The sequence below is a fragment of the Strongylocentrotus purpuratus genome, unplaced genomic scaffold (assembly GCF_000002235.5).
Source record: "Strongylocentrotus purpuratus isolate Spur 01 unplaced genomic scaffold, Spur_5.0 spur5_scaffold_1, whole genome shotgun sequence".
NCBI lineage: Eukaryota > Metazoa > Echinodermata > Echinoidea > Camarodonta > Strongylocentrotidae > Strongylocentrotus > Strongylocentrotus purpuratus.
The window spans coordinates 30,068,040-30,095,052 of NW_022145594.1; the positions used below are offsets into that span (position 1 = coordinate 30,068,040).

Genomic DNA, 27,013 nt, shown 5'->3' on the forward strand with positions numbered 1-27,013 from the left:
AGTGAAGTGTGAATAAAAAGACTATTTGATAAAAAGGAATAAACCAAACATCATTTGTGTGGTAATTCTCCATTTGGAACAATAACTCTCAACTCGTGACATGCAGGTCACACCACGATGTAGGGTTCCTACGGTCATGGAGAAACGTGGAAAGTCATGACATAAAAAAGTTCTGGAAAATTCATGAAAATAAAGAAGAAAATAGCTTCCAAAGTCATGAAAAGTCATTGATCATGGGTGTGGGTCGTATATGGCTATGGCCTTCCAGTTTGAACTGACAAATGTGAATGCCGCTTGGATGCCGCCACTGGCGTACTGGTGGGGGGGGGGGGGGGCTTGGGGGGCGCCAGCCCCCCCAAATAAAATTGAACCATGACTTATTTTCACAAGTAATGTATAAATGTTCGTGATATCACATGATTTTCTCCATTCCCAAATAGCCAGGGAGAGCATATGTTTTTTATAGTCACTAAGGGCCTTATAGTGGCCACTAACAGTAACACAAATTCATTTTTCAGAAGCTACTGTGCAAAGCACTGTCGGGAGATAACATGCTACCCACCACTCGGGCTGAGCATGCACAGATTTGCGAACGAGCGTTCCATACTTACATCATGTAACACTGCACATATACAGTTAAGGGGCCCAGTGGGGGGAATTGCATTCAGACAAGTATAAGAGTAGAGAACGGTACAACGAATCGTCTTCCTCCTCTAATAATTTAATGAAACGGCAAAGCTTCGCGCGGGAGGGGGGGGGGGGGGAAACTATTTTCAGACTAGGATTAAGAGTCGAGAACGGTACAACGAATCGTCTTTATCTTTCTCTAATAATTAATGAAACGCGAAAATGATTTTAGACAAGGATTAAGAGTAATAATTAAATGAAACGACAAAGCTTCCGCGCTTCGCGTGGGAGGGGGGAACTGAATTCAGACAAAGACACAATAAAACGATTCGTCTTCTTTCTCTAATAATTTAATGAAACTTGAAAGCTTCCGCGTTTCGCGCGGGATGGGCGAAAATGTATTCAGACAAGGATTAATAGTATTAATTTATTGAAATTCTGTGTGCCCATGCCTTGAGTCATAATGCATGGCAGACCAGAGGATTTTTTTATGTTGGGGACCGGGGTAAAATGCAATAAATTATTGAAAATTTATTGCATTTTGTGCATTTTTTTTAATTTATGGAAACTGCCCCCTACCCTAGCCCCCGCTGCGTACAGTCATGGTTCAGTGACAAAACAATGGCCTCGTAACTGTGAGGCCCCAGGATCAAAACCGTGTTGATGTGCTATATTAGTGCCATTTTGTAGGGCAATCATCCTCATTACTGTCATTTATGACTTGAGAGCGTAGGTCCCCTAGTTAATAAGCATAGTAGCATACACATGCTTTAGCAGTCACGCAAAATACACATTGGCAAGTTATTATTCAATAAAATCTAAGAATGTATACTATTATCTATATCTATTATTTTTAAATAATTTTTAAAATAATTCCATAAATTGGGGTAAAACTAAAATATTCCACCTTTATGAGCGACAGTGTACTTGAACATCTCTACAGCCTCCCCTATTTCTCTCCTTCTTCCCTCTTACTGGTACATACTGGCTGTAACGAGATGAGTCAATGTATCCTGAAGTCAACAGTGAAATAGCGCCACCTTGTGGTAGACTTGTAACAGTGAAAATACATGTAGTAAATTAAGAGCTTTGATAGCGCTCTCTTAGAGCACATAACCTGGTTGTAACTATTGTCATTTTAAGCCTCCTAAGTATAACTAGTATGTAACTCCTGTATTAAGGATATGATATTTACACTGGCTATCCATCTCTAATCTCTACATCTCCACCTCTCGTATCATATGCTCTAAACCTCCCCTTTCTTCTCTCATTCACTGTAAATTGATACCCCCTCTATCTCTTTCCCTACACATCTATACATCCTCTTCCCTCCCTCTACCTCCCACTCTCATGCACCTCATCTCTCTCTCTCTCCCTTCCTCCCTTGATCCTCCCCCTCACTCTCTTCCCTCCCTCTATCTTCCACTCTCATCTCTCCCTCTCCCGTCCTCCCCTTCCTCCCACCCACTCTCCCTCAGGATTCAAACCTTACTAATAAATACTAAATTCAGATTCAGAATAAGAAATACAAGAAATACTTTAATCTTTGGCACATACTCCGTACACATAAACATGGTAAGCACAAACATGATTGTTATGAACATATTTCAGATGTAATGAAATTTCCATTTCAGTTAATTTGGTATTCTTTGCATATATCATAAGTACAAGGTTGTAAACTTGAAAACTATAAGATCAAACGATAAGGCCTTCAGCATAAGGTACACAAAACTCGGTACACATCTAATCAGAGGCCCGATAGTTAAAATGAACGGAAGAAAAACAACAACAATCCTATTAAGTACTGGAATAATCCCTGAATTAAATATAAATATCACTCATTCTGTCAACTTTTATCTTCAGGAAGATAGACAAATTCTATTTCTGTTTATAGTATATACAACGCATAATGCATTCAAAATTTGGTACACATCTACTGATAGTTAAAAATGGAAGAAGATGAAGAAAAAACAAAAACATCAAGTACTGAAAAAATCCCTGAATTGTAGATGTACATACATGTAGAGTTGGGCCAGATAGAAACTACTTCACTCATTCCTGCCAAATTTTCACTTCAGGAAATTAGACAAATTTTGTCTCTGTTTATAGCATATACAAAGCATATGGCACACAAAACTTGGTACACATCTACTGATAGTTGAAATAGAAGAAGACAAAGAAAAACAAACATTATCAAGTACTGGAATAATCCTTGAATTGTATATATATATATACATGTAGAGTTGGGCCAGATATACATTATCACAGCTTCACTCATTCCTGTCAACTTTTCACTCCAGGAAGATAAACAAATTTTGTCTCTATTTATAGTATATACAAAGCATAAGGCACACAAACTCGTGGAAGAAGACAAAGAAAAAACAAAAACATTATCAAGTACATACTGTACATGTCCAGTTGGGCATGATATACATGATCACAACTTCACTCATTCCTGTCAACTTTTCACTTCAGGAAAATAGACGAATATGGTCTCTGTTTAATATATATAGTATATACATCACTAATCACTCTGAGATGAGTGACTCATAATAGGAATGAGTGCAGTGGAGAAAATCTGTGTAAAATGAATTTCTTTCGGGCCCAACTGTGTATCCTCAACTTGTGTGAACCTGAACAAAATGCATGCAATTAACTACAATATGGTACTGTAAATACTACATAAAATAACAATTACAATACAAAACAACCTCATAGTCAATATTGCATACTGGGGCTTCTTTCATTTTCAACCAAACAGGATAGCATATTTAAATAATAAGCACATACATGTATGTTTGAAATTATGGTATTTTATTGCTAACAATAATATGCTTAAGGCATGTCCAAATTTAGTAAAACGGAATAATCGTAATAATTATATCTATCTGTCGGCCTCACAAGCAAATATCCTTCAATTAAAGTCAACTATTTATAATGATATGTGTTCCAGGCTTCTTGTGAAGGACACACAATTTACTAATACCGAAATTCTGTATTCCACTAATACAGTTAAACCTGAAAATTTAGACCTCAAACTTTGTTAATAATACTATAATATTCAAGATTTATATAGCGATTGAAACATATATGATGTCTCTAAGTGCTTTAAACAAATGTCATTACTCTGGTCATAAATTTTAGGCTTGCCTGCACACAATGTAACAACATTCTCCACTCTCTGGGGAGAAATTCAGCCAGGTGTCATTTCAAGGTTCCTTTGTTAAACCTGCGATTTTGAATAAAAGCCTAAACACAGTGTCACGTTTAAGAGTTCATATTGCCCCAGTTGGAAGCTTCACATGAATACTCTATATACTTCACCAAATCTCCGACCTCTGCATTACCACCAGTCCTTGTCTTCCACTGTGCCAAGCAATCCCTCGTAGCTCTCTGGTAGTCCATGTTAAACCTGGCTAGGATGAAGTTGGCTTCGTAGTATCCGATGCAAAGATGTGTACATAGCGTTGCGTAAGACCTGGGAGGCATGTGTTTCGATAATGTGTTAAGTATTCTATCTGATTCCAGATCAATCCTGTGGAATGAAAGAAGAATTAATACAATCTTTGCAACCTGATGATGTCCCTTTATATTTATGAATGTCAAATTTGACAGACATGAGTGCTACTCTAAAATCAACTGTTATCATTATTGTCATTATCATTATTATTATTAGTAATATCATGATCATAATTTATCATCAATATCATCAGATATCACTATTATTATTATCATTATCATCAGTTATTATCAATAATATTATTATCATTATTATTGTCATTATTATTATTATTATTACTATTATTATTAATCCATGATTGTTATAGTGGAGTAAAAAAAACAAAAAACATAATTTTACCATAAAGTTACACCAAAAAAAATTCTACAAATTATGCCCCCTTTTAAAAAATAGAAATGGGTACAACAAAGCCTTTATTTTTTGCTTATCGAGCACACATTCACACAATGTAGCCTACTTTCACGAACACAGGTACATTCTAATTCACATGTTTGCTAACATCATGGGGGGGGGGGGGGATTAGGACAATTACAATCATCGTGAAGGTCTGTGTTTAACATTATGTATTATTATAAAGTTCTGTATATGTATGTAAATAGCTCTTTTTGTGAAATAACATAGATGCGCACGCTGTTTAAAGTAGTTATTTGTACATCTGTTGTAAAGTGTGTATAAAAAGCCTATTTGAAAAAAAGTAACAAACCCAACATCCTTTGTGTGGTAATTTTGTACTTGAAGCCATTACACTCAGCTCATCCAGTAGTATCTTTTGACATGTAGATTACAACCTCCGTATCCATGGCATTAAGGAGCGCCCTCAGGAGTCTACGGATGATGCCATCTGTCGGTTGGCTGATCAGCTGGGGTTTGCGATCACTCCAGCTGACATTGACCGCTCCTACCGCACATCACCTGGAGGCGGCAACGGTGCAGCAGTGGACCGGTCGAAGGATCGGCCCATAGTTGTACAGTTCGGCGCCTACCGCACAAAAATCAACTTTACTCAAGCCCGTTCCAAGCTCAAGGGAACGGGTATATATATAAATGAGGATCTGATTGCAACAAATCAGAAACTTTTTCACAAGGTGCGTCACTCGGAGAAAGTCTTGAGGGCGTGGAGCATCGATGGCCGCATATTTGCTGGCATCAAGGACTCACATGGTGGTTTCATCAAGAAACTAGTTACATGTGAGGCAGATATTGCCAAACTATGATCGATAAATCTTGTTCTACACTCGTTTTTCCTATTGCTCTGTCTTTTTACGCACTTCTCTTTTCTCTCCTTTCGATCCAACATTGTTCCATACCACATTTCTCATGGCAAATTTCTGGCTGGCAGTAAACATGTTCCAGTGTTCTACTGCTTGTTTCATTTATGTTTATCTTTTCCGCTCTCTATCCCTCTTCCGCTGTTTTTCTTTCTCTTGCCAATTTTTCTCTCACCTTTTCCATGTTTTATCCTGTTCTTCCTATGCCTATAATGCATATTTTTGAGTATACTCAACCGTTTTTGTTGTACATATTTATGTCCTTTTCTTTTGCACGTAGTAGGCTGCCTTTCTATATCAATCATTGTCAATCATATTGCACTCTATACATGTATGAATCTTTAAATGATGATCACAAATGATGATGTAATACGCAACTATTTTGAATCTAGCGCAGACTCGTTAGAGTATGATCTTGGTGAAGGCAATGACGCTGTCATGAGTCACTGTAGTTATTGTACAGAAAGCCAATTCTCTCAAAAGATTGGTAATTCTGGTGATAACGAGCTTTCTTTTCTTCATTTTAATGTTCGTAGTATGCAAGCAAACTTTGATAAATTAAATGTATTTTTGCGGAACATGTGCTACAGTTCTATGGTTATAGGAATCTCTGAAACTTGGTTATCAAGTGAAATTGAAGGAAATGTATTTTCTCTTCCAGGAAGTAATATAATTATGAATAATCGACAAGATAGGAGGGGAGGAGGTGTCGCATTGTATGTCCCCACACTGTTGAATTACCGAGTTTTAAATGAAGTTAATGTAATGAATGAATTAATGGAAAGTGTTTTTGTAGAATTGTTTTTTCCGGGTAGACGAAATGTTATAATTGGGGTCGTTTATAGACCACCCCAAGGTAATGTGAATTTGTTTATAAATGAAATGCAAACTATGTTATCAAATTCAATATTTTTACATAAAACAGTCTTTGTCATGGGTGATTATAATGTTAATCTTCTTCAGCACGATGTGAATGCATACGAGTCGTTTGTGACTTTTTAAACATGTTTATATCTTTCTCTTTATTGCCCTTAATTACTAAACCTACCAGAGTTACAGACACTTCTTCTACTCTCATTGATAACATTTTTAGTAATGTACGACCTTTACCAGATGCGGGTATTATAATTTCTGATTTGTCGGACCACTTTCCAGTATATGCGAGGATGTCTTTTGGTAGGAATATCCGTAATATTTCTAGTAATAGATATGTTCGAAAAAGTAATCCTACCAGTATTGCTAAATTTAGAGATGAGTTGTTAGCAAGTGATTGGAGAGAAGTATTACGTGATTATGATGTTGATAGCTCATATGATAAATTCTTAAATACATTCTTTTTGCTGTATGATAAAAATTTACCTTTACGTAAATGTAATAGTAGAAATCGTAGAACAACCCCTCGATTGCCATGGATTACTAATTCTATATTGAGGTCTATAAACAGGAAAAATAAGTTGTACTATAAGTATAAGATAAGTAAATCTCAATCTTCTCATAGGAAATATACTATTTATCGGAATACTCTTACTTCAATCCTACGTGCTGCTAAGAAGCAGTATTACTGTGCTCAATTTCAGGCGACTCATAATGATATAAAAGGGACATGGAAAGTGATTAGGAATGTTTTTAAGCCAAAGCAGAAAGCGTCTGATGTAAGTAAATTAAACATTGATGGGAATGTAGTTGATGATCCAGAAGTTATTGTAGATAAATTCAATGAATATTTTTGTAATATTGGCCAGAATTTGTCGCGTGTCATTCCAGAGTCTCAAAAAATATTTCGATCCTTTTTAGAAAACCCTAATCATAATAGTTTATTTTTATTGCCAACGAATGTAGGAGAATTATGTGATATTGTACATTCTTTAAAGAATAAGAAAAGTCCAGGTTGTGACTATATAACAAATGAGTTGATAAAAAATGTAATTATTGGTATTGTAGAACCCCTCGTACATATATTTAATCTATCAATGACCACTGGTGTTGTACCCATGAAAATGAAGATTGCAAAGGTTGTGCCCATTTTTAAAAAGGGTGATGCCCTTATTTTGAATAATTATCGTCCTATTTCCTTGTTGAATTCCTTTTCTAAAATTCTTGATAAGCTAATGTATACTCGGACGATAACATTTCTGATAAATGCTAACATTTTGTCAAATTTTCAGTTTGGTTTCCGTGAAAAACACACTACAACTCATGCTATTCTACACTTGGTGGATAAGATATCCAGTGCCTTAGATGCACGCATGCATACAGTTGGTGTCTTCTTAGACTACTCTAAAGCGTTTGATACTGTAAATCATTATATTTTAATAGATAAACTGTGCCATTATGGTGTAAGGGGAATAGCATTAGATTGGTTTAGAAGCTACTTAACAAATAGGAAACAGTTTGTTACTTTGAATGGAATTGATTCAGATATGCGGGACGTCACTTGTGGGGTCCCTCAGGGATCCCTTCTAGGCCCGCTTTTGTTTATTGTGTATATTAACGATTTTCAACTTTCCGCAAAGATGTTATCATTCATTTTATTTGCAGATGACTCAAGTGTATTTTTCTCTCACAGAAATCCACAAACTCTTTTGCAGACTGTAAACTCCGAGTTGACTAATGCGACTTTGTGGATTCATGCAAACAAGTTGTCTTTAAATCTAAAAAAAACTAATTATATGCTCTTTAGTAATTCCCTGAGTATATTGCCTGGCAATGTAATGTTTGATGGTGTTGAGATTGAAAGGGTATCTACATTTAAATTTCTTGGCTTGCATATTGATGAACATTGAAATTGGAAGTACCATATTAGTAAGCTTTGTAAATTATTGTCACGAAATACTGGTGTAATTTATAAATTGAAATCTGTGTTCCCGCTGAATATTTTACGTATGTTGTACGCAACTTTAATTTTGCCATATTTGCACTATGGTGTGCTAGCTTGGGGCAACTCATTCAAATCTCAAATGGATAAATTACTACTGGTACAGAAAAGAGTAATACGAATTGTTTGTAATACTCACTATCTTGCGCATACAGATGTTCTTTTTTATAATAGTGGTGTTTTGAAAGTTGAAGATATTTATCATTTACAACTAGGAGCTCTAATGTATGAATTGAATGCAGGTCTACTGCCAGTAGCCTTGGCTGGAATATTTAAGAAAAATAACCAAGTTCATAGTTATTCCACACGACAGGCGCAAGCATACCACTTACCTCTTGTTAGAACGCAATTTGCCCTTACTACTTTGGGGTCCACTGGACCTAGGTTTTGGAATTCCCTTGAACCAAGAATAGCGCAATCAGTCAGTATTTATGTATTTAAGCGCAAACTGAAGTTACTGTATTTGAGTCGATATCGTCTAGATTTATAGTTGTGATCAATATTTAAGAAAATTATTTGCTATATAGGTCAGCATAATTCTACTCCCGTTTCTAACATCCATTCATCCGTCTGTCTTGTTTAGTTTTTGTCTGTATTTCATTCCTGTTGCTCGTAGTATATTCCTGTTCCAGTTGTTTATAGCCATTATTTAGTACTCAGTAGATTTTATTGTACTTATTTATGTTTAATATTTTATCAGTTGTTTAGTTAGTATTAGTTTTGTAAGCATTTAAACGTACACATTATTCTTATCTGACGAGTTTGTTCTTTTAGGACATACTCATGAACTACTCATGAGGGACCTTAAATCCACAAGCCTTGCTTTCAACCAAGGTCACCTCATCTTTCTATTGTAACGCCATATTCTGTTCACTCTTTTATATTCATGTCATATTTGTAATGTGTGTTATGAAAGAAAGATAAATAAACTTGAAACTTGAAACTTGAAACTATATGCAGGGTTCCAACGGTCATGGAAAAACGTGGAAATAGTCATGAAAAAAAGACTTTTTCTTGAAAATCGTTGAAAATGAAACAAATATCCCAAAGTCGTGGAATGTCATGGAAATTGATCGTGGGTGTGGGGTGTATGTGGCAATATCAGCCTTCAGATTAGAACGAACAAATGTGAGTGCCGCTTGGATGCCGCAATGAACCCACACCACAATAGTACTTATCTGATCCGAAAAAGGCGAAGTGGATCATGAAAAATTGTGGAATTTGGTTCTCAAATTTCATTAAAAAACTACCCTCTCTTTGCAATGGCATATCTTCCACTTCACTATACCACTGCATGTACCCCTACCCCAAACCTCTATCATACATTCTAAATCTCTCCTTTCTCTCGTTTGCTTGCTCTATTTCTCACCTCTCTTCCCCTAACACCCCCCCCCCTCTCATACACTCCAAGATTTTGATCTCCTTTCTCTCCTTCCTCTTACTGATACATATTGGCCATCTATCTCTACATCCCTAATTATGATCTATATCTCTCCTTTATATTTCTTGCTCACTGTATATCTCTCCCTCCCTCTTCCCCCCCTCCCATGCACCCTCATCTCTCTCTCCCTCCGTTTCTTCTCCATTTCCTCCCTCCATCGCCACTCACATGCACCCTCATCTCTCTCCCTTCCCTCCCTGCCTCCCTTCCCTGCCTCCCTCTCTGGATTAAAACCTTACGAATAATTCATAAATTCAGACTTGGAATAAGAAATACAACAAATAATTTAATCTTTGACATATACTCTGTACACATAAACATGGTATGCACAAAATGTTTGTTATGAACATATTTCAGATGTAATAACATTTCAATTTTAGTTAATTTGGAATCCTTTGCATATCATAAATACAAGGCTGTACACTTACAAACCATAAGGTCATATGATGGTCATATGATTTGGACTACAGTGATCAGATTTTCTTCTTGAAATTGGAAACATTCTTTTATTGCTACATTGTTCGCATTAAAATCATGTATCTTCAAAGAATATTGATTTATACACTGATGAGAGGTATGGCGTACAGTAAACACACACTGGTATGCCAGTTTGTATTGAAAAATTGTGATTTTGGCAAATTCAACATGTCACAGAGTTCAGGATTTCAATGCATATTTCCCTCCTATACAAGAAGCTCTTAGCAGCAAGGCTAATATTAAATCACATGACCACTTTGTTCATATATACATGCAGGCCTCCAGCATGAGGCACACAAAACGTGGTACATCTACTCATAGGCCTGATAGTAAAAATGGAAGAAGGAAAATACAACACCACTATTAAGTACTGGAATAATCCTTGAATTGTGATATGTACATACATGTACTTGGTCCACATATACAGTATCACAACTTCACCCATTCCTGCCAACTTTTCACTTCAGGAAGATAGACAATTTGTTGTCGTTTATAGTATATACAAAGCATAAGGCACACAAAACTTGGTACACATCTACTGATAGCTAAAATGGAATGATACAAAGAAAAACAAAAACATTATCAAGTACTGGAATAATCCCTGAATTGTAGATGTACAAACATGTAGTTGGACCAGATATACATTATCACAACTTCCCTCATTCCTGCCAAATTTTCACTTCAGGAAGATAGACAAAATGTTTGTGTCTGTTTATAGTATATACAAAATCATAAGGCACACAAAACTTGGTACACATCTACTGATAGCTAAAATGGAATAATACAAAGTAACACAAAACATTATCAAGTATTGGAATAATTCCCAAATTGTAGAGTTGGGCCAGATATATATTATCACAGTTTCACTCATTCCTGCCAAATGTTCACTTCAGGAAGATATGACAAAATTTGTCTCTGTTTATACAAAATCATAAGGCACACAAAACTTGGTACTCATCTAAAGTAGTTAAAAATGGAAGACGAAGAAAAACAAAAACATTATCAAGTACTGGAATAATCCTTGAATTGCATATATACATACATGTAGAGTTGGGCCAGATATACATTATCACAGCTTCACTCATTCCTGTCAACTTTTCACTTCAGGAAGATAAACAAATTTTGTCTCTATTTATAGTATATACAAAGCATAAGGCACACAAACTCGTGGAAGAAGACAAAGAAAAAACAAAAACATTATCAAGTACATACTGCACATGTCCAGTTGGGCATGATATACATGATCACAACTTCACTCATTCCTGTCAACTTTTCACTTCAGGAAGATAGACGAATATGGTCTCTGTTTAATATATATAGTATATACATCACTAATCACTCTGAGATGAGTGACTCCTGATAGGAATGAGTGCAGTGGAGAAAATCTGTGTAAAATGAGTTTCTTTAGGGAGCCAACTTTGTATCCTCAACTTGTGTGAACCTGAACAAAATGCATGCAATTAACTACAATATGGTACTGTAAATACTACATAAAATAACAATTACAATACAAAACAACCTCATAGTCAATATTGCATACTGGGGCTTCTTTCATTTTCAACCAAACAGGATAGCATATTTAAATAATAAGCACATACATGTTTGTTTGAAATTATGGTATTTTATTGCTAACAATAATATCCAAATTTAGTAAAACGGAATAATTGTAATATATCTATCTGTCAGCCACACAAGGAAATATCCTTCAATTAAAGTCAACTATTTAAAATGATATGTGTTCCAGGCTTCTTGTAAAGGACACAACATTTCACAAATACCAAAATTCTGTATTCCACTAATATAGTTAAACCTGAGCATGGGTCTCAAAAAAGAATGAAAAATTTAGACCTCGAACTTTGTTAATAATACTATAATATTCTAGATTTATATAGCGATTGAAACATATATATATATATATGATGTCTCTAAGTGCTTTAAAGGTAAAGACCAGTATTGGAAACGCCCCAATTTCAAAAAATGAAATGGAAGCTCTTATTACCAATCATGTGAAAGAATATGTATTGACTAATATATGATAACAAATTTGCAGGGAAACCGCCTACTAATTGATATATTTGGTAAATTAGTTTATCCATGGTCTCTGAGAGATAAACGCACGTGTCCAGCAGTTGTGCGTATAGTCCCATATACATCTTTCTGTGTACAGTGCTTGCAACTTTACAAAGACTGGGCCAAATTTCTTATCATTTTGATGATTCTAGAACCTTGCAGTACACACCAATACTTATATGCTAGATGATCAACCTTTTCTGATCGATTCCACAACGTTTCTTTCACAATGCAATCGCATGACCATAACTGGTCTTTACCTTTAAAGAAATTTCAATACTCTGGTCATCTATTTTAGGCTTGCCTGCACCCAATGTAACAACATTCTCCACTCTCTGGGGAGAATTTCAGCCAGGTGTCATTTCAAGGTTCCTTTGTTAAACCTTTCCTTTGTTAAACCTGCGATTTTGAATAAAAGCCTAAACACAGTGTCACGTTTAAGAGTCCATATTGCCCCAGTTGGAAGCTTCGCATGATCACTCTATATATTTCACTAAATCTCCAACCTCTGCATCCACAAGGATGGCCTTAAGCTGGGCCATATTACCACCTGTCCTTGTCTTCCACTGTGCCAAGCAATCCCTCGTAGCTCTCTGGTAGTCCATGTTAAACCTGGCTAGGATGAAGTTGGCTTCGTCGTATCCGATGCCAAGATGTGTGCATAGCGTTGCGTAAGTCCCGGGAGGCATGTGTTTCGATAGTGTGTTAAGTATTCTATCTGATTCCAGATCAATCCTGAGGAATGAAAGAAGGATTAATACAATCTTTGCAACCTCATGATGTCCCTTTATATTTATGAATGTCAAATTTGACAGACATGAGTGCTACTCTAAAATCAACTGTTATCATTATTGTCATTAGCATTATTATCCATATAATAATACGCTAAGGCGTCGAGGGGGGTATCCGGGCTCCATTTTACGGCGCCCAAATCTCCCCTCCCGCCCGCCCCCGGGCGCCGCCGGGCGGTCCCGCGGACGGACGGGGTTTCAATCTACGGAATTGGCCACGTCCCGGCCCGGTGCGACGTCCCGGTCGTCGTCGACGTCGTCGATGCGTCCGCACGTCCCACTTATCCGTCGCGAATTTCATGCTTTAGCATGAAACGGAAGTGGACGAGCGGTCTGAGGCGCCGGTTGCGTTCGATTCGCCGGCAGCTCTTGCACTTTTTGCACGCACGGGTTCGATCCCGCCTCCGTCGCAAGTTTTTTTTTCTTCCCCGTGTTTGTTTTGTATATTTTAGATGTTGTAATCTTTACCATTTTTTAAATTTTAATGAAAATGTAGACCTCATATTTAAAATTTAAATGTGTTGAGTCTTTATTTGATATTTATTGGCTTATTTCATGATATCTAGGCCTAAAATCAGCGCAACAGATGTCTTCCCATATCCACGTCCAAACTTAGAGACCTATTTCCATCATTATTGCCGGGATTTTTATATAGTTTTCGTGAGTGGAGGTATGAAATCAAAGCTTATTTTGTGATTATTCTGGCCATGTTTACTCAGTTTTGATTATCATTTATTAAAGGAAAGTTTTCACAAGAAAATCAGAGAAAAACATCGTTCAGTTTCAAGAGCTCTGCCGTACGCATTCAGTGTGTAGTGCAGTGCAGCTGCGCTGGCTGCTCGACTGAGCTGAGTGAGTGAGCTAGCTATTCAGAGTCGAAGAGACTATGAAGGGCCAAACATGCCAATATTCGACAACTATACGCTATATTATGTATCCATCCATGCGACTATTTATGTCTATCCATTCATTGAAGTAGGCCTACACGTGAACACAACAGCGGGCAGGCCGAAGTGCCATAAGATCGTTGGGGGGGGGGGGGCAAAATATTTTTGTTTGCATCTTACATGTTACAAAAAAAATCTGCATCTTACATGTTACATGCAGACCCCACAAAACATTTTTCAAAGTGTGGGGGGGGGGGGGGGGGGGGTCAGGTAGATCGAAGCGAGTAGAGTGTAGGCGTGGGGTCCACGGGTTGTGGGGGGGGGGGCGAGGGGGATCAGGTAGATCGAAGCGAGTTGAGTGTAGGCGTGGGGTCCACGGGTTTCAAGGGGCCATAAACCCCCGAAAGCTCGGGGGGTTTAGGCGTTTAGATAGGGTCAGATGAGCATATTTTTAATACTTTATTTGGCGTGGGGTCAATACGTAGAGTTGCGTAGTGTTGCGTACCAACTACGCTGGCCTTCGTTACTATATGCTAGGGGACGGAAAGGGGTACGCAAGATGAACGAAAACAATTCAACATGTTTAATTTTTTTCGCGTACTTTCGGCGTAGAAACTTGACGCAGAAAGTACGCCTTTTTACGCAACACTACGCTACATGACTACGCAACAGTACGCTACCCTACGCCAGATTGACAAAGCAGTAAAAGCTTTCCACACAGTAAGCAACCATAAGCAAACCTGTACGCCAGCCTACGCATAACCTACGCAGGGACTATTTTCCCATTAATACGCAGCCTAATTTCTGCGTAGTCGGTACGCCACACTACGGAACTCTACGCAGTTCCAGTGGCTTAAAGAATAACTACCGGTATAGTTGGATCGTTTTTTTTTTTTATATAAGGCCAAATTAAAAAAAAAACATGTTTAGCGTCCTGTTTTTTCGAAAAATGGGAAGGAGGCCCTTTTTTTCTTTTTTTTTCTTTCAAAATGGCCGCTCCGTACATTTTCCCTGACATTCAGCCTATTTTTCAAGATGGCGGCCGACAATTTTTTTTTTCTTTTTTAAAATCAGAAATACATTTTAGCAGTGCTTTTCATGTTTTTTTTCTTTCAAAAAAAAAAAATGAATAAAAAAAAAAAAATAAATAAATAAAAAGAAAATAGGAGGCGGCCCCCAAAAAGGAAGCAGGCGGGAACACTGTTTTTTTTCTTTCAAAAATAAAAAAAATAAAAAAATAAAATATTCAAAAAAAAAGCGGGCGGGGACGCTAAACATGTATATTTTTTTAATGGCCTGAATGGCAAATAAAGTTCTTGGTGGTTTTAATTTAATTTAGACAGTCTCTATATATCTATTTACACCCCCCGCCCCCCTCTAGAATCCCGCGGATTTCCGCGGGTCCTGCTAGTCTATATAATAATACTCTAAGGCGTCGAGGGGGGTATCTGGGGTCCATTTTACAGCGCCCAAATCTCCCCTCCCGCCCGCCCCCGGTCGCCGCCGGGCGGTCCCGCGGACGGACGGCGTTTTAATCTACCCATTTGGCCACGTCCCCGTTCGAACTTCGGTCGCGGTCGCCGTCGACGTCGATAAAGGCGGTTTCGGGGTCCCGGGGAGGACGGGCGGACGAGGGCACGGCGGGCGTCGCGGATTGCAAGGAGGCGACGAACCCGCGAGAGCGAGTCGGCAAGGCGTGCATCCGCCCTCTGTGCAATCAACAAAGAGACACACAGCGGACGAGAATCTACTCTGTCAATGGATGTAGCACATCACGTAGTAACGGTTGTGGCTTACCCCGAGTTTAGGCCTCTTGCTATAGGATACGCTTTGTAGCATGTAAGAGAAATACACATTAACAGATGACTCACCCGGGTGAGGGGATGTAAGAAATGCACGCTCTCACGGGTTGGGCTTACCCGTGTTATGCGTCTTTTTGTATGATATGCTTTGTAGGCCAGCCGGACCTGCTGCGTGTACGAACGTACGTGTATAATGTATGCGATGATTCTACGCTCACCGTCACACGCACAGCTCAGTCGCTTCGTCTTTGATTCTATGATGATTGCCGTGATTTATATATAGTTTACGTGAATAGAGGTATGCAAGCAGGGTTACTTTGGTATTATCCTGTTCATGTTTACTGAATATTGAAAATCATTCTTCAAAGTAAAGTTTTCACAAGAAATTCATCGTAACTGACAGTTCAGTTGCAAGCTAGCTGCCATGAGGCACGGGCAGTGCAGTGCGCCACTGCTGGCGAGCACTGTCGGAACTGTGACTGTGTGTGAGGTGAGGTGAGCTGAGCTGAGCTATTATAGAGTAGACTCGACAACATTTTGAAATTGCTCTTATTGCCCCTATATTTCAATATAGTTTCGTGACTATAGAGGTATGAAACCTGAGCTGAGATTGTGATTATTCTGTCCATGTATAGTTGTATGCTAAATTTCGATAATCATTTTTCAAAGTAAAGTTTTCACAAGAAAATCAGACGGTCGTTTAAAAACATAGCCATTGGCATTGTCTATAGCTGGATAGAATACTTTTACTATGATACAGTTCCTTCATCAAATCAATGCATTAAAACGGGTATTACGGTGCGTCATTCATGGTCAAACAGCGTTATAAAAATCGTCTAGATTCTAGGCCTAGACCTTATATAGACTATATAGATCTATGTGATGTAGTAGAAATAGGATGTGATGTTTAATGGAAAAAATTAATCAGTAATCATAGCTATCTCTAGCCCTTTTCTTCTCCAGAACTCTGGGGCTTAAAACCGGCCGTAATTGCAGCAGATGCTGTATTTTCTGAGCTGAAGTGAATTTTTATTTTTTTAAATTGAACCGGTTGATATATTTCATTGACGTTTCTTACAGGTATTCGGACAATGATCCCGGTCAACTTGATACCTCATTCATGAATAACGGAGCTGTATTTCTTGCGTACGCGAAGAAAATGACCGAAAAGAAGCTCGCCACGCAAACACAGAAATTTATGAATATCAATCAATATTTTTAATTAAAATATAATAGGTCTATTTTAAATTTAAATCAGTCAAGTCTTTATTTGATATTTATTAGCTTATTTTTAATTAAAATATAATATTTTAAATTTAAATCAGTCAAGTCTTAATTTGATATTTATTAGCTTATTTCATGATGAAATCAATTATAAATACAATTGTAAATAGAATTGTTATATATGTCAATCTTTACGGAAGCTAAAGGCTGAAAAGTTTGATGCCGCGGACGAACGCAAAATGGCTGCCTCAGCAAAGAGCGCCCGTTTAACGGGCGCAAACAGCTAGTCTATATTACTAATACGCAAAATCGCCGCGGGGGGTCCAACACGGGCCAAAACGGTTCCTCAAAAACGTCTTTCCCCGACCCCGCCCGCCTCCGCCGTGGCGCGGGGAGGGCGGCACAATTCCACGAGGCCTGTCTCCCGTAACCCGCGTGCCACGTCGACCCCGCGATCGACGTCCATGCCGTTAAACGCGGTTTCGGGGCGGCCGGGGAGGACGGGCGGACGAGAGCACGGCGGGCGTCGCGGATTGCGAGGAGGCGACGAACCCGCGAGAGCGAGTCGGCAAGGCGTGCACCCGCCCTCTGTCTAATTATCAAAGAGAGACGAAGAGATACACGATGGACGAGAATCCACTCGCGTCAACGGGTGTAGCAAGTCTCATTGTAAAGGCTGCGGCATATCCCGAGTAAGGCCTCTTGCTATAGGATTCGCTTTGTAGCATGTAAGAGAAATAAACATCAACAGACGACTCACTCGGGTGATGGGATGTAGCCAATATGTACGCTCAACGGGTTGAGCTTACCCGTGTTATGGGTCTTTCTATAGGATATGCTTTGTAGGCCAGGCGCCCACAGTGTACGTGTATTACACGCTCTCAGGTCACACACATGCACACACCACAGTCGATTCGAGTCGAGGCGATTGCGACAACTGGCGCAAACCATGGACCTATTTTCACGTAAAATCTTTACTCTGAAAATAATTATACAAATTCTGTGATCTATGCCAACATAATCATAGTCCAAGCTTCTGTTTTATTGGTCTTTTCATGAAAACTACATCGAAATCACAACAAGAATAGCGCAAATAGACCTGTGATAGTACGCCTTCACGTGACAGTTCAGTTGCAAACTGCCTTGAGTCCACAGTGTATTGCCACGGCAGCTGAGCGCCGCTGTCGGCGGTGCTGTCGGAGCTGAGGGTGTGAGCATGGAGTAGCGGTGACCGGAGTAGCCAGGTCTGTCCGTGGGTGTGAGGAGAGTCTAAACAACACTTTGAAATTGCTATTATTGCCCCGATTTCAATATAGTTTCGTGTATAGATGTATGAAACCTGGGCTTGGATTGTGATTATTCTGGCCATGTATAGTTGTATACTGAATTTCGATAATCATTTTTCACAAGAAAATCAGACGGTCGTCATGGTCGTTTAAAAACATGATAATACTTTTAGTATGATACAGTTCTTGCATCAAATCAATTTTTAAAGTATGGGGGGGGGGGGGGGGGGTCAGGTAACTCAAAGCCATTTGAGTGCAGGCGTGGTGTCCACGGGTACAAAGGGCTGAACCCCCGAAAGCTCAGGGGTTTTAGGCATTTAATTACGGTCAGATGAGCATATTTTTAATGCCTTATTTGTGACACTGGCAGGTCGATCACTAATTGGCGTGGGGTCCATAGTTGAGTTGCGTACCAACTACGCTGAGCTGAGAGTACGCTGGCCTACGTTATTATACCCTGAGGGACGCAAAAAAGTACGAAAGATGGACGCAAACAATTTAATATGTTTAACAAAATTCGCGTACTTTCGGTGTAGAAACTTGACGCAGAAAGTACGCCTTTTTTTACGTAACACTACGCTACTTAACTAAACAAACTGCATCTTTAAATGAATTAATGAAAAATTAGCCCAAGAAAAATGAGCCCCCGAAAGATTAAAAAGAAGTAGCCCCCAAAAATTTTCCCAAAATTTGATATAGATCGAGTCTCCGAAAAAAAAAATCTTTCACTGGATTCTACGCTCACAGTCCCACACACAGTCGAGTCAATTTGTGCACAAACCGTCCGATTTTTCGCGTAAAATCTTTACTTTGAAAATAATTATACACATTTTGTGAACAATGCCAACATAATCATAATCCAAGCCTCTGCATATGTAGTCTTTTCATGAAACTACATTGAAATCACAACAATAATAATGCAAACTAGACTTTAATTCGTCACTTAGACGAATTAGGTGATACGTATGATATTGGTTTACATAACGAAGAATGCATTTAATACACGATATCATATTATTTTATAAAATACTTTTCCCATTATGATCTATCCATATGTCAAGTTTAAATTGTGACGATCCCTTGATCATTATGGATCTAGGGAAGATAGATTGTAACAATATATGACCGTTGACTCTATGCAGTAACCAGTTACACATTTGACTCTAATTTACATCATGAAGAACACCTTTTGACGAGTTTATCTTATTCAAAGAAATAAGAATGTAATTGATAAATGATTATCATCATTATGATAATGATGATCATGATGATGATGAAGATGATCATGATTATGAGCGTGATCCTGATATTTTATTGAAAAAATGAGGGGTGATTTAGATAGCATATAGTCTCAGCTACAACATACTTAATAATCAACAAAATCCAAGCAGAATTAACGGCGATATTGCTCGCAAAAGACAGGAATGTAGACTCCAGATTTGAGAAAAAGTCATCTCCCATAGGGATTACACGCAAAAAGTAATGGATTAAGTGAAAATAGGGTAATAATAAAGTAAAAAGGGTTATTTATGACATTATTTGCGATTCTACGTGTTTAAATAATCAAAGGAGATGGTACAGTGAAGGTCAAAAGGGAAAAAAAGTGAAACAAAAAATTGTTGGAGACACCCGGACTCGAACCAGGGATCTCGAGGTTGGAAGTCAAGTGCGTTACCGATATACCAAAACATGTCCCATAGCGATTACACGTAAACGGGAAATGGAATTCAGAAATCCTACTTTGCAAGTGAAATATGAGCATGATCCCGGCATCTAATCGAAAAATAAAAAACACATTGGAGATAGCTCATTGTCTCAGCTACAACATACCCGAAGCTCAGCAAAAACAAAGCTAAAACAACGGAGATATTGCTCACGAAAGAGGGAATTGTAGAATCCAGTTTTGAGAAATAGTCATGTGCCATAGACAATACACGCAAAATGTGAAAAATTGACATGCCTCCTTAAATCGCAAAAATATGCCATGATACCTTTGGCAAACTGGAAAATTGTGGACACTGCATTTGTAGAAAATCATCTCAGCTAGAACATATCAAAATTTGGAAGAAAAACAATCAATATTTACAGGGATATAATCAATTTTTCAAAAATATGCAAACGTCATAATATGCAAAATTAAATTTTGAGTTTGAAGGCCATTATGATGACATTATGACTTAATTGAGGGTCAATGAGACATTAAATCATATCTCCAACTCATAATCTATCCAAATATGAAAATATATTGGGAGTTCCCATCCATTCTGAAGAGTTACAATGAATTTGGTATAGGCATGTTTTTGCCCATATATTGTGGATAAAGATAACGCATGTCCGCGCGCGCTGTCAACTTTGACGGACGCTCATTGGGTTATTAATAGGTGAACAAATTATCAAAATGCTTGGAAAAAAGTGCCAAATATAATGACAGAGAAAATTCGGCGATTCTATGTTGCAAAATACTAGTACGCGCAAAAAACGCGCGCGCATGCGCGTGTGCATGATTTTTGTCAAAAGCTCTATTTGGCCTGAAACGTATGCAAAAAAAAATTGGGATGATTTGGAGCATTTTAAATTTTTGCGCGCGCGTAAACGCGCGGACGAACGCGCACGCGCTCATTTGCGCACGTTTATTGACCTGAAATTGACCGGACGGATATTGATCTTAATCATGATAATTATGAATGAGAAAAAACTTTACGTTATAAAGATATGACCATAAGTTGATTTTCACAAAATGGCGCCTGGATGACGTCACGATGATGTTGAGTCTATGAAAAGTCACGCAGTTCTAAGTTAGACTAAGATCTATCATCATGGCAAGTTTCATGATAATGGCTTTAGCCATTCTTGAGATATCCTGCGAACAAAATTGAGGAAGAATAATAATAATTTCTTCTATACAGACACAAAATAAATACTAGACTTTAATTCGTCACTTAGACGAATTAGGTGATACGTATGATATTGGTTTACATAACAAAGAATGCATTACACGATATCATATTATTTTATAAAATGCTCTTCCCATAATGATCTATCCATATGTCAAGTTTAAATTGTGTCGATCCCTTGATCATTATGGATATAGGGAAGATAGATTGAGACAATATATGACCATTGACTCTGTGCAGTAACCAGTTACACCTTTGACTCTAATTTACATCATGAAGAACGCATTTTGACGATTTTTATCTTATTCAAAGAAATGAAAATATAATTGATAAATAAGAGCTTATGCCTGAATAATTAAAAATGTATAGTGTATGACGTCACGATGTCCCGGCGTAAATGAAAAGTGTGAGAATACATTAGCGATCATTTTGAGTTGTCGACGTGAGATTCACTAGTTGCTTGAAAATAAAATCTTTAAATATCGGATGGATATATACTGTCACTGTATAAAGAATGTGGATTAGAGGGATATTGATCCGTCAGTCTTTCTTGAAGGCTTGTCAATTAAAGGAATACAAAGATTTGAATGTATTTCGCTCAAGAAATTACATACAGCATTGCCAGTAAATTTCACGGGATCAATGTTAAAATCTCCCATTATATAAACCTGTTTATGTTCAGTATGTGTTTTTTGTAAAACATTTTCAACGACAGGGAAATTGCTTTCAATAAACAGTGATTCATAGTTGTATGATGGGTATAATATACATATATCATTGCGTATTTCATATTCAAAATTGTCAGCGACCAATAGACCAACACCTCCACTCTTTTGTACTTGGCGATTAAATTGTATAAATGAATGACCGGATACATTGAATAATAGTGGCGTACTATCATTAACCCAAGTTTCTATACATAAGTACAGATGAAATTGGATAAAGCATTACAATGTATGTTTAAACTACGCGAATTAAAATGTAAAATACTAAAAAATGATAGTTAATGTTACTGAATTCAGTCGTAAAATCCTCATCAATATAATATTTACAGTTCAGAAACCTACTGAAATGAAACTCATATTCTTTTTCGGATAAATAGTTTAAATCATTGATATCAGTATAAGTATCTGTAGTATTACTACCAAATATTGAATGAAGTTCGTCATTATTCAAGTCTTGAATAGGAAATGAACAATGAGAACAGAGTGGGTTATTAATGTAGCCGAATGCTCATGTTCTCTATAACGCTCATTTTATGTATTTTATTACCAGAGAAAAAAAGATGTCAGTCAGTCACTCAATAGTGTCTGAGAGTACAGTCTAGAAAGTAAAAGGGTTTCCTTACATAATTTCAATACGAGGACACTGCTAACGTTTAAGTTTCACAAATAGGACATACGTGACATATTCATCATTTCAACATTCAACTGAAAATTGTGATATGATCTCATCATCTGATCAAAAAACTAAAAGCACCGTTTTTATAGCCCATGGTCTCAGCTATAACATACCCCAATTTGGGAGAAAACAGAGCACACATAAGATAGATAGTGCTCATAGATGAATGCCATGCAGATTCATGATGTGAACGAAATTCACCTTCCATAGACATAACACGCAAATGACGAAAATTCTGACATGTGGCCTTTAATTGAATTTTGTACTATGATGACCTCATTAAAATGAAACTTAGTGAAAAGTGATCTTGTAGAGAATTGCCTTATCTACAACATATCGACATTTCAAAGAGAATCGATGAATATTGAGAGAAATACACTACATTTTCCATAAATACAATGACGTCATAATATGCAATTTTGTATTTTTGACTTCCAAGGCCATTATGATGCCGTCAAGATGTACTTAATGGCCAAATGAGATATGAAATCATACCTCCGACTCATACTCTATCTAAATATGAAAAAAAAATTGGCAATCCCTATTCATCCCAATGGACTTTTCATAGGCATGTTTTTGCCCATATATGCAATGTATTACAAAAATCGCGCGTACGGACGGTTATCTTGAACGGACGCTCATTCCGTTTTTAATAGTGATAAAGAGCTAAACATGGTATCAAATTTTCCGGAAAAATATGAGGAATATTCGGTCAAGAGCTTTTGCGGAGAAATTATTTTTCGTTCGGCCGTGACGAACGAAAACGTGCAAAAATGCGTGTTTTGCGTGATTTTTTATGAAATGCTTAAAATGGCCTGAAACGTATGCAAAAAAAATTTAAGACGATTTTGAGCAATTTAAAATTTTACGCGCGCATTGACGCGCGCGCCTACGCGTACGCGCATTTTTGCGCGCATTTATTGACCTCATATTGATCCGACGGATATTGATCTTAATCTTGATAAATATGAATGTAAAATTACTTTCCGTTATGAAGATATGATCATAAGTTGATTTTTACAAAATGGCGCCTGGATGACGTCACGATGACTTTGAGTCTTTGAAAAGTCACGCAGTTCTAAGTTAGACTAAGATCTATCATCAGTGAAAGATTCATAACAATGGCTTTATTGAGTCTTGAGATATCCTGCGAACAAATTCGAGGAAGAATAATAAATAAAAAAAAAAATAAACTAGAATTTAATTCGTCACGAAGACGAATAAGGTGGTCTGTCTAAGTCTTATGATAGATTTGAGAATGGGAGAAGTTATATAGACATGTAAACAATGATGATCATGATGAACATGGTGATGATCATGATAGTAAAGGTGATGATGATGATAATGATAATGTTATATGACGATAAAAACGATAATGTTAATGATGATGAGCATAAGCATGATCCTGACAACTGATTTTAAAAAATGAGGAAATGTTTAGATAGCAAATAGTCTCAGCTACAACATACTAAAATTTGGGAGAAAACTGTTGAAATAACAACCGAGATACTGGTCAAAACACATTGTCATGCAGATACATGTTTTGACAAAAGTGACCTCCCATAGACGTAACACGCAAATATGACAAATTATGCATTGTCGCCTTTAATCGAATATTTCACTATGATGACGTCATTCAAATGAAAAATAAATGGCATATTTCTGGTAGAAAATTAGCTCAGCTACAACATATCGAAATCTGGGAGAAAATTGATCACTGATAAGCGAGATAATCTCAATTGAACAACGACAAAAATGACGTCATCAACAAAATACATTTTCTTTAGTTTAGATGCAAATATGAAGATTTTGTTTCACTTTGTACGAGTCAGGGTGGTATGAAATCATATCTCCAACTCATGCTCTTTCCAACCATGATATAAAAATTGGGGGTCGACGGACTATCTGAAGAGCTTTTTCGATTTATAAAGTAGCATGTTTTTGATCAAATTTACATTATATTGCCCATAGCAGCACGCGCGGAATTTGAACTTTGACGCGCGCTCACGGCCTTATGAAAGATCAAGAGTGACTGAAATTAATGTAAATTGTCATTTACGGTAAGAGGAATCTAAATCATGTAAACAATTTGAATTTGACCTTTTCCGCGCGTTGTGAGCGCGCGCACCGCGCGCGGGGACAATTACGGACGGAAAATTTTGAAATGCTTCAAATGACCTGATTCGTACTCTCCTTTAGTAGTTAAGTGATTTTGAGCAATTTTAAATTTTGACGCGCACATACGCGCGCGTCATGACATTTATGTAACCTTTGATGATATGACCTGTTGACCCTTGACCTGAAGTATATGTGATATGAATATGAATGAACTTTGAGTACGCATCATGAAGATATGTTGGATATTGTGATTTCACAAAATGGCGCCTGGATGACGTCACGATGACCTGATGACCTTGAAAAGGTTACTGTCACGTCTCATGACAATTACCTATGACTGTGTCAAAATTGAAAGAAATTAACACAACCGATCTTGAGTTAACCGATTCAGAAAATTCTGACGAAAACAATAGGTGATCTGTCGTTGACAGACCACCTAATAACAGCGATATTGCTCGCAAAAGACAAGAATGTAGAATCCAGATTTGAGAAAAGTCATCTCCCATAAGGATTACACGCCAAAAGTAATGGATCTAGTGATAATAGGGTAATAATAAAGTAAATATGGTTGTTTATTACATTATTTGCAATTGTACGTGTTTTAATATTCAAAGGAGATGGTAGAGTGAAAGGTCAAAAAGAAAAAAAAGTGAAGAAAAAAAATTGTTGGAGACGCCCGGACTCGATCCAGGGACCTCGAGGTCGGAAGTCAAGTGCGTTACCGATATACCAAAACATTTCCCATAGAGATTACACGTAAACGGAAAATGGAATTATCAAATCCCACTTTGTATGTGAGATATGAGCATGATCCCGGCATCTGATCGAGAAATAAAGGGCACACTTGTGATAGCTTATTGTCTCAGCTACAACACACTCAAAGCTCAGCGTAAACAAAGATAAAACGACGGAGATATGGCTCGCGAAAGACGAGAATGTAGAATCCAGTTTTGAGAAAAAGTCATGTCCCATAGAGAATACACGCAAAATGTGAAAAATTGACATGCCTCCTTTAATCGCAAAAATACGCCATGATACCATAGTCAAAATGAAATATCGTGGTAACTGCATTTGAAGAGAATATTCTCAGGTAGAACATATCAAAATTTGAAAGAAAATTGATCAATATTTACAGAGATACAATCAATTTTCCAAAAATCTGCTGACGTCATAATATGCAAATTAAAATTTTGAGTTCGGAGGCCATTATGATGACGTCATGAGTTAATTGAGGGTCAAACTACACATGAAATCATATCTCCAACTCATGCTTTTTCCAACCATGATATAAAAGTTGGGATCAATTGATTATCTGAAGAGCTATTTTGATTTTTAAAATGTCATGTTTTTGATCAAATTTGCATTATATTTCCCATAGCAGCACGCGCGGATTTTGAACTTTGACGCGCGCTCACGGCCTTATGAAAGGTCAAGGGTGACTGAAATTAATGTAAATTGTCATTTACGGTAAGAGGAATCTAAATCATGTAAACAATTTGAATTTGATCTTTTCCGCGCGTTATGAGCGCGCGCAACGCGCGCGGTGACACTTACGGACGGAAAATTTTGAAATGCTTAAAATGACCTGATTCGTACTCTCCTTTAATAGTTAAGTAATTTTGAGCATTTTAAAATTTTGACGCGCGCGTACGTGCGCGTCATGACCTTTATGTGACCTTTGATGACATGACTTGTTGACCCTTGACCTGAAGTATATGTGATATGAATATGAATGACCTTTGCTTATGCATCATGAAGATATGATGGATAACGTGATTTCACAAAATGGCGCCTGGATGACGTCACGATGACCTGATGACCTTGAAAATGTTACTGTCACGTCTCATGACAATGACCTATGACTGTGTCAAAATTGAAAGAAATTGACACAACCGATCTTGAGTTAGCCGATGAACAAAAAACGGGGAGAAATAAAAACTAGACTTTAATTCGTCACAAAGACGAATAAGGTGGTCTGTCTAAGTCTTATGATAGATTTGAGAATGGGAGAAGTTATATAGACATGTAAACAATGATGATGATGATGATGATGATCTTGATAGTAATGGTGATGACGATGATGACGATGATAATGATAATGTTGATGATGACGATGATGATGTTGATAATCATGATCATGATCATGATGATATTGATGATGATGATGATCATGCTGACATCTGATTAAAAAAATGAGGGAGATGTAGATAGCATATAGTTTCAGCTACATTATACTCAAAAATCAACAAAAAACAAGCGGAAATAACGGCGATATTGCTCGCAAAAGACAGGAATGTAGAATCCAGATTTGAGAAAAAGTCATCTCCCACAA

At 37.4% G+C, this 27,013-nt stretch overlaps 1 protein-coding gene across 1 annotated transcript in view; it reads right to left on the reverse strand.

Annotated features, from left to right (window-relative positions):
• Window positions 1-2,143: 2,143 nt before the first annotated feature.
• Window positions 2,144-27,013, reverse strand: part of LOC105440264 — a 60,503-nt gene continuing 35,633 nt past the window's right edge. The window contains exons 9-10 of the mRNA XM_030978007.1: window positions 12,785-13,013; window positions 2,144-3,963 (exon numbers count right to left, since the gene is read on the reverse strand). Of these exons, the coding sequence (XP_030833867.1) occupies window positions 3,895-3,963; window positions 12,785-13,013 (298 nt within the window). The 3' untranslated portion in view covers window positions 2,144-3,894. The remainder of the gene's footprint in view (window positions 3,964-12,784; window positions 13,014-27,013) is intronic.